Here is a 9,868-nt window from a genome sequence, read left to right as displayed (position 1 = left end):
GAAATAGTTATTAAAAAATACCTAGAAAAAACATATCTAAAAACATAAAGTAAAAATAATTTTTTATACGTACTTGGTCGCATGTGGAAACTGGAATGGATTGGGATTTATTGGTGACCGTTTTGCCATTCTGGACCAACCCCAAGCTTGAAGTAAGACTCCACATCCAGCAAAATTATGCACATTTTTTGGTGCATCTACACAAATTTATGTATAGATGCGATAAAGTAGCAGCGCCCCAACTATATCTTCATATTTTATTAATATATGCTAATAATGGTAAAAACTGAAGATGTATAGTTTTACCATTAGTATAAGGAAACAATAAGCATGGAAAAACCAATAAAATATACATTATAGTTTCCAAAGTTTCACCTCCTCAGGGGAATTCTCGTATAATGTCAAAGCATTGTAATGGTCCATTAGCCATTTAATTTTAATGTTTTTCCCTTTTCTATCATTGTCCTCCAAAGGCACCCCCGATAGTTCTAGAACCATATCGTATGCCATATTTGTGCGTCCAACTACTGTTAAACCATTTACAAGCACGCCTAACAACATCTGTACAATCTTCATAGTGACTATGCATTCACCGGTTGGAAGATAAAATGTATGTGCTTTTGGTCTCCATCTTTCGCATAAGGCGAGAATAAATTTTCTATCAATTTCGTATGAAGTTATGTTGATAATATGACCTAAGTCCGCTTGTATCAAATATGGATGGATCATCTCGTCGATCTCGAGAAGGCATATTGCTCCTCAACCCGACTTATGTTTGATTTAGACAGACATGCATCGATTGAAAGTGCATACAATACTCCAGATAATGGTTGGTATAATCTGCCATATGTGCATGTCTATTGTATCAGACACATTGTGCAAAATTTCATGAGAGAAATCAAGGACAGAAACCTCCTAAAAAAAGTTATTAACATGGGTAAGTATTTATCTATTTGCTAACATTATATCTTAGACAATTATATATTATAACATTAACTCATTTTTTTAACATATAGGGTACGCTTTAAACCAACCAACATTTCAACATTATCAGAATGAAATTGACATGGCTAATGGTGATGCTTTAAGGGGTAGATAATATTCAAGTAGAAAAATGGACGAGGGCATTTGACGGGGGTCGACGTTGGGGTCACATGACAACGATCCTCGTTGAGTCAATGAATTCAATCCTTAAAGGTACATGTAATCTCCCAATTACAACATTGGTAAGTGTAACATATTATAGATTAGGATCACTATTTGCTGAAAGGGGTTCAAAGTGGAATGCAGTTTTGAAATTTTGGCAAATATTTACTGACAATTGTATTAATGTGATGAAAGAAGAAACAGCAAAATCCAACATGCATCAGGTAAGAATCTTTTACTACAATCAAAACACTTTTAGTATGAAGGAGACAATGGATCATGGTGAGAGGAAGCCTGTGAGACATTACAAGGTCAACCTAATAAATGGTTGGTGTGATTGCGGAAATTTTTAGGCATACCGTGTCCCTTGTTCACATGTTATCGATGTGTGTTCTATGGTGCGTCACGACGCCTATTCTCTTTTGTTCGACGTTTGCAAGGTTGCAAACCTATTTAGGGTTTATAACACAAGCTTTCCAGTGCTACCATACGATGAATATTTGCCCATTTATGAAAGAGATCAAAATTTCCATAATCCACTAATGCAAAGGAACAAGAAAAGTCGCCCAATGAGCACACATATTATAATAGAATTGGACATGGTTGATAAGTTGGAGAGAAAATGTTTCATGTGTCGTCTTTCTGGTCACAACTGAACTCGGTGTCTCAATGTTGGAATTAGTAATAATTAATTTTTTATTTTGTTATAAAGTATCATTTTCATATTACCATCCAGTTTCTCAATTATTTGAGGCATTACTTATTAACTAACAAATATAAATAACAATAAACCAGATATCACAAAATGAACAACAGGAGATCTAAATAAACAACACATACAACAGATATCAAAACAGATAAAAATACCTAATCACAATATTTAAACACAACATTTCTAACTGCTTACAACAATCAAACTAATATCATTTGGTCCAAACATCATTTCTCTCACATCCTTATCATTTTTAACTCACACCCACCCACACAGGGCATTGTGTTTCTCAATACTTCTAATTATTTTGCATTTGGGTATGTCTCCGTCTAACTAACGAATCAACTCCCTCTGTAGTTGCTCGAAATTGCAAATGTTTCAGAAGAGCATCTCCAACGAAGGCTTATCTCTCGAATAAATCACATTCCCTTTGCGGCGACGAACCATGTTAGCAATGTTACAAGATAATGAGAATAAATGTGGAAAAATGGATAACATCACACCTCAATTTATATTAGATCTGACACGTGGATCCACCAAAACAATTGATTGACTCATTATACATAGATCAAAGCATATGCCAATTGCAAAGATAGAGTTGTACTAAAATAATAAAATAATCAAAGCATTTGTCCATTGTAGTGATGTAGTTGTACTTAAATAATAATATAATCAAAATATTTGTCCATTACATTGATGAAGTTGTACTTAAATAATAAAATAATCAAAGCATCCACCAATTGTAATGACGGAGTTGTACTTAAATAATAAAATAGTTATATACATATAACTCAATTTAAATCATTTGAAAATAATTTATAATAACTAAAATCTAATTAACATATTTTATTACTAATTAAAATCTAAAAAATAATTAAATTAAATTAATTATGTAGATAAAAATAAATTTAAATTTTTTATTATATCTACAAAACCAATTAATATATATTCATTATTTATTTTATATATATTAATTAATATATATTTATTATTAATATTTATTTATTTATTATTAATATTAAATTAAAAAAATTAAAAAAAAACATGTAACATAGTGTCATCCATTCAATGGGCGATTGCATTGTTATTTTAAGAGAGATAGCTCATTCATTGGACGACAACTCTATAATGATAATAACTTTGTTTAAAATGATGGCATATTGGTATATATGTTTGAAGGGTTTTTCTAACCTATGCAACATTGCATAGGATAGGGGGCAATTAATACACCACTTTCTTTAATATAAACTATCATATTAATTATTCTTTTTTTGAAAAGTGATTTTTTTATTATCTCTCTCCCACCCAAATTAATAGTCCACCGTAAAGTAATTTTTATTTTACTCTCTCCCCATATTAACATTGTATTTATTGTATATGTGAAAAACTAAGAATCTAAAAAGTCATTTTCTAAATAAAATCAATTGTAGTTAAGCTCTTTTACTTTCTTTATTTTTATCACATTTCTTTTTCTCCTTCGGTATTGAAAAACTTTGTCAAAGATATTGCAAGTGGACAAGGCTCATCCATTTGCACCGGTATAGGCGATGCACCACAGTAAGTTATTATACTTTCTTTCAATGGTACTCACTTATATAAAGGCATGCACACAAGCTTATAATAACCATGATGCATTCACGCACACCACTAATCCACTTTTTAAAATTTCAATAATAATATTCTGTATGGTAGCTAGACAAAGATTGATAATATTATATCATTTTATCTTTTTACCAATTCATTAATAATATGAAATTTATTTATGTAGATTGAGGGTCACATATTCGATTGATTTGAACAATCTTCCAAACAATGAAACATGTGATAATTTAGCATATGAAGTAATTGATTTGAGTAATGTTGACCAGGAAGCACTTACTATTGAGAGTTGTTTTGAACCTTTTATTGGGCAATGTTTTCTAAGTGAGAAAAAAGCTTTTGGATTTTATGAGAATTATGCCAAAATGAGCGGGTTCTCGATCTGGAAAGGTCGGTTTATTAAAAAAAATGGGATGATACATAAGAGAGTTTTTTTTTTTGTCACCGTGAAGGATTTCCAGAAAAGAAAATTTATGATCCATCTAAAGAACATAGAAATAGACAATCTTCAAGATGTGAATGCAAAGCGGGCATGACAATCAAATTGAAGAAATCCTTTGATATTTTTCCAAAAGAATGGCAGGTTATTGAACTTATATCCAACCACAATCATGATTTACTACCTTTAGATCAAGTGTGCTTCCTTGCATCTTACCGCAACATATCCAAGGAAGATGAAAAGCAAATTTTGTTATTAAAAGAAGTTGATCTTTCAGTCAAGAAAATAATGTGTGTTATTGAGCTTGAGAAAAATGTAAAGCATGGAGATCTTCCATTTCTTCGGAAATATATTCGTAATTTCTTCAATAAGATTCACCAAGATAAGTTGGATGGTGATGCTAATGATCTTTTACAATTTTGTAAGTGTGCCAAGGATGAAAACTCTTGCTTCCAATTTGCATTCACTGTTGATAAAGAAGAGAAACTAGAGAATATATTTTGGTCTCCACCTCATTGCTTTGAATTGTACCAAAAGTATGGAGATGTTGTTGCATTTGATACTACTTACAAGGTGAATTCTTACAATATACCTTTTGGCATTTTGTTGGTATCGATAATCCTAGAAGGACGATATTGTTTGGTTGTGCACTCATTCGAAATGAAATAGTGTCTACATTTAAATGGTTAATGAATGTTAGTTCATATACATCTCTTTTTTTATTAACTTTGATAGACCATTACCTTCATCTCTTTTTTATTTGTATTCTTGTATATTTGATTTTTTTTCCAGACTTTTCTTACTCTCGTAAAGAAGCCTCCAAAGACAATCATCATTGATCAAGATCCATGGATGACTCAAGCAATTGCTTTTGAAATGTCATCCACAAAACATGCCTTTTGTATATAGCACATTACTGCTAAATTTAGTGGTTGGTTTACTTCAATTCTTCGAAATCGATATTCATCATGGTGTGCTGATTTTTATAAGCTTGACAATATTGATGATTTTGAAGAAGAATGGTTTATAATTGTTTCCAAGTACAATCTAGAAGCAAACAAGCATATAAAAGGCTTGTATGAAGTTAAGCAATATTGGGTACCGGCTTATCTTCGTGGATATTTCTTTGGGGGTATGATAACAACGGGAAGATCAGAGAGTATAAATGGGTTTGTGAAACGCTTTACTTCATCTCGTTCATGTGCTTTTACTTTACGTGCTTTTGAACTATTTCAATGTTATCATTTGTTTACATATGAGTCAAATTCTATTTCAGTATCTGATAAAGATATACAAGAGTTCAGATTTTGAGTGACTGTGATTCAGACTCTGAACGGGAGGTTTAGACTTTGATTAATTTCAATAATAATTTAACCAAGTATTTCTAAGTAAGACTCTAAATTAAGTGTTCAGAATCTATTTGAAAGTCATCAGAAGCCGAAACCCTTAAAGCTTAAAAGAAGAAAAAGTAAACACAATTCAAACCCCTTTCTTGTTTTTTTCTAACCTACACATGCTTCTTCATCTTCTTGTTCCTGTAGGAAACAAGTTTCACTTACTAATGCATCACTGCCTCCATCCTCCTGCAGGTGACAGGTTTCACTTATTCAGGCACCAAAGGTATGCGAGTCACCGGTGGTAGGAGAGGCACCAGTGCCACCTTAGGTATCGAAGGTAACTCATTCTGATGAGGCTTTTGAGCCAATGTTACCTCTGACTGATGACGCTGCTGAGCCAGTGCTACCTCTAGCTAATGTGGATGATGAACCTGTGTCACCTCGAGAATTTGGAGGATGTCATGTAGAGTTGTCACTGCTTCCTTTGTACCCAAACTATATTGCCAGATATATTTGGGACGGAAACGTAAATTTAGATGGATTCGTTCTTTTTAAATTACGTTTATTATTATATTACAAGTTTGTGACATTGATTTATTTTTTTAGATTACTGTGATCCACTTAAGTTTATTAACCATGGGTGAAAGATTATTGGCTTGCCTCAGTCGAATGATGAGTGGTTTCAAGCTGCTTTGTTCCTATCTGGGATGAAGGACTTTTGCATGTCCAATTATGTTACGATTAACCACGGGATGCTCAATGCATTCATGGAGAGATGACACACCGAGACCTTGTCATTTATCTCCTGTTTGGTGAGATGTCTATCACACTCGACGATGTGTCACATTTGTTGCATCTTTCGATCATGGGGAAACTTCTAGATCATGAAAGGATTAGAAGAGACGAGGCACTCGAGATGATGGTAAACTATCTGGGAGTTGACCTAGAGGATGCCATGAGGGAGTACGAAAAAACCAGAAGGGTTGATGCTAGGTTTGAATTCCTGAAAAAGGTATATACATATGAGATCCTTAGAGTTGAGGAGGTTAGAGGCATTGAAGAGCATGTGGAGCTCCATAAAGCATATGCTATAAGAGAATACCTACTATATTTGGTCGGCACTGCGATTTTTATGGACAAGAGTGCCACTTATACAGATTCTATCTACCTACGGTACTTCGAGCAGATCCATGAGTACACTTGAGGGGCGCTTGTGTTGGTCTACTTGTACTTGAAGTTATCAGAGGGTTGTATATGGAAGACAAAGTAAGTCACATGCAACATCATACTATCGATTAATACTTCTGTGTCATTTTTATTACATTTTTGCAATTACCTTACCGATGATTCGAGTGTTCCAACACTTTTCAGGCTTGGATCCTCCAACACTTCCTGTGCATCTCTGGCTGGTCATGTGTATCGACTTATACTGAGGATATGCCACATGCTTCTACATTTTCCTCGCTCATAGGGAACCAGGTGATAGAGTCGTTCAAAGTGTAACTTAATCACTTGGTTGCCAAGGATATGCACTTTAACATCTATGTTCACCACTGTTAGGCACGACCATTTGACGATATAGTGATATACTCGGGATAATTGGCTTGCGGCTAACGTCTCACATTTCATCATCTTCCTGAGCGCGTCATGTAGCAGTTCAACTACACTCAGACTATTCACAAACATCATGTGTTCTCCGCTCCTCCTGCTATGACACGTAGAGAGATGGATGCCATGTTTGATGATTATCTTAGTCATTTGGTACTGAAGGTGACACTAATTACTATAGCTGAGAGCGGATGGAGCTATGTCAATAGGTAAATTAGGTGGTTCTTCAGGATGTGACATTCATATATAGTGCATACTAATCTAGGATACCCACTGGGTACCAACTCATCACGAGATACTAGAGGAGGAGTAAATACAATTAGATCATGCTTATGATGTCTTGCCTAGATTTTGTTGCATCATGGAGATTGTGTAGTCAGGCATTGACAAATGTATCTTTCCTGATGGGCATAAGGTGAGGCAGGTCCTAGATCCCATTATGACAAAGGCACAAGAGGCACTAATGTACCAGAGAGAGTGTTAGAGGATGGGGGATAGAGGAGGCCAAGGAGCCTGAGGAGCTGCAGTCCCGTATACGCAATAGTATATTGTAGTTATACTTTAAATGCATTATGGATTGTATTTTATTTTCACTTCATTCTACTTTGTAATGTATTTTGACATATCCGGAACAATAAACATGTAAAATGCCTTTCCGAGTGGGATTTATTATGTATGATTTAAAATATTTCAGAGATGCATCTTCGGACCAGATAACATTTTGATTTAAGACAAAGTGCCTTCGGAGATACATCTCCGAAATTTGAGGGGCATTTTCGATTTTCTATATGGTGTTTTTCCACCCCATAAGGTGCGATAAGAAATTCCCAAAAATGTTCATGTATTAGGGGGTCTAATAAAATGGGGCTAAGTATGGGGCCTTATCATTGATGCTTTATCATATAGGTATTTTTTTATATCTCTACCCAAGATCAAAACCATATTCTTTAATTAAAGCAAGTGTTTGAAAATCCATTTTACCCGCTCAATATATGTTATAAAAATCGGTAGCAAACACTCTTATTGCTGCAAAGGGAATATCTTTCACCCGTCTTAGAAATTTCAGAGGATCACCCATTTCCAAGCTTGTAAATTTTATAAATTACGAAAAACTTATATTCATATTTTTTCAAAGTGCAGATCAATCCTAATAATTAATCTCATTTTAGGGAAGAAAAGGGTAATAAAATTATAACATTTGAACCCTACCGTGTTAGAAACATGTCGCGCCATGAAAATACCTAAGCTTATTGCATGCAACATAGTCGCCACCAAACTTTATTTATTCCAGAAGGAAAGGGAAAATATTGATAAAACCCAGTGGAAGAGGAACAGGGTAAGGAAGTCGATAATTCGAGGGGAAAGTATTAACACCCCTCACATCAGTTGTACTTAACGAGAACCATTTTGATTGTTCTTTGCGCGAATGAGTGTTATTATCTAAAGGTTAATTGCAAATTATTAAAGGGAAAAAATAAGTTTATTAATTAATGTGCTCGCCAATGATTCAAGTCCTCGTGCCTACGTATTCTCATAGTGCAATGAGAAAATCAAAGCTCCAAAGTTCATGTTAATAAATACGGATGTGTTGGATGTTTGTAGGGAACACTTATAATCGTATCCTAGAAGTGTGTAGATGTTATATGATTTGATCCTTGTTTGGATGCTCTAAGATTTTAGTCTGACTGCTAAGGAATGAATTATAAAAGTTATTTTATGAAAAGAAAGGAAAATTATTTTGAAAAAGGCTTGCGTGATAAAAGAAAAAGAAAGATTTGATTGAATAGAAAAAGAAAGAGACCTTTCTTGAAAAGAAGTTTGAATTAATTGGGAAAAGTGTTGTTTGAGGTGTGGTGAAAGTATTGTTTGAACCAAGATTATTATATTTGAATCCATAAGGTAGGTGTATACGAACCAAAGAGTGTGGCGTTAACCAGTAAATGTTGTGATCAATGCAGGATTGTAGGGTTTTTCCTAGATCCAGGGATCAAGACTTACAAAAAGGTTTTACCTAAGCATAAAGCTTACAGGACAGAAATGGGGTTGCCTAAGCATAAAACCTATAGGGAATGAATGATCTACCTGAGAACAGATCTCATAGAGTATGCATGAGTTGTAGAGCATGGAGCTACACAGGGAAAATTAAAGGTCATGCTCAAGCCCGAAGCTCGTAGGGGAATGCATGAAGGTTGTTAGAGCACGAAGCTCTACATGGCAATGCATGAAGGTTGCTAGAGCGCGAAGCTCTACAGGGTAATCTATGAAAGAATTTGGTTCAGATATGAGTGTTTAACCATGAGATGATTACCCAAAGAAGGTATGGATTCCAAAAAAGATCATCTTTGGTCCAAAGAGACAAGTATTGTTGATAAAAATTGTTGCAGTGTGATTTGTGGGGAAGAAAACTTGAAAGTCATTTGATTTGAATTAAACTAAAGTTTATGAACGAAGGCGAATACTTTGAATAATTGGGGCTTAAGCCCCGTACCCAAAGATACTCAGAACAAGGATAAGAATAATCCCTCTTATTCTTCTTCGTTGCTTAAGGCTCGTGGCGCACAACTTGCATCATGACTGACAAATGTTGAAGAATAATCTTTTTATTGTGCTTGAATGATGAAGCAATGATCCAGTCTTGATGTCCAGAGTCTCCAAGGTCTTGCATGATGTCTTGAGCTTGAGTTTGACTTGAGTATGAAGTCTTGAGTCTGAGTTTATCTTGAGAGATCCGATGTAATGCCAATGCAGAAGACTAATCCTATCAAGTGATCAAGAAGCTCATGATCACTTGGCTGGATATGGGAAATAGACAAATGTGGAGTGATTAATTGATTAAAATTGACTTTGATCAATCAATCACTAAGGGATATGATCAAGATATGGATTACAAGCACATTGATTTGTGATCAAGGACTAGAATCCTAAAGAAACTAAAATGTTATCATGCATATTAATTTCTAAAGAAATAACTAGCTAATTAAAATATAAATATAATATTATCATGTTTATCAATTTCTAAAAAAAACA

At 34.2% G+C, this 9,868-nt stretch overlaps 1 protein-coding gene across 1 annotated transcript; it reads left to right on the top strand.

Annotated features, from left to right (window-relative positions):
• Positions 1 to 933: 933 nt before the first annotated feature.
• On the top strand, positions 934 to 5,207 carry LOC127094016 (putative protein FAR1-RELATED SEQUENCE 10). The gene is made up of 7 exons (XM_051032895.1): positions 934 to 937; positions 1,017 to 1,091; positions 1,252 to 1,370; positions 3,727 to 3,847; positions 3,910 to 4,469; positions 4,689 to 4,703; positions 4,806 to 5,207. The coding sequence occupies exons 1-7, from the start codon at positions 934 to 936 to the stop codon at positions 5,205 to 5,207; spliced, it is 1,296 nt and encodes a 431-aa protein (XP_050888852.1).
• Positions 5,208 to 9,868: the final 4,661 nt, after the last annotated feature.

Source organism: Lathyrus oleraceus, chromosome 1, assembly GCF_024323335.1.
Source record: "Lathyrus oleraceus cultivar Zhongwan6 chromosome 1, CAAS_Psat_ZW6_1.0, whole genome shotgun sequence".
Classification (NCBI taxonomy): domain Eukaryota; kingdom Viridiplantae; phylum Streptophyta; class Magnoliopsida; order Fabales; family Fabaceae; genus Lathyrus; species Lathyrus oleraceus.
This window is presented reverse-complemented; position numbering and strand designations above follow the sequence as displayed.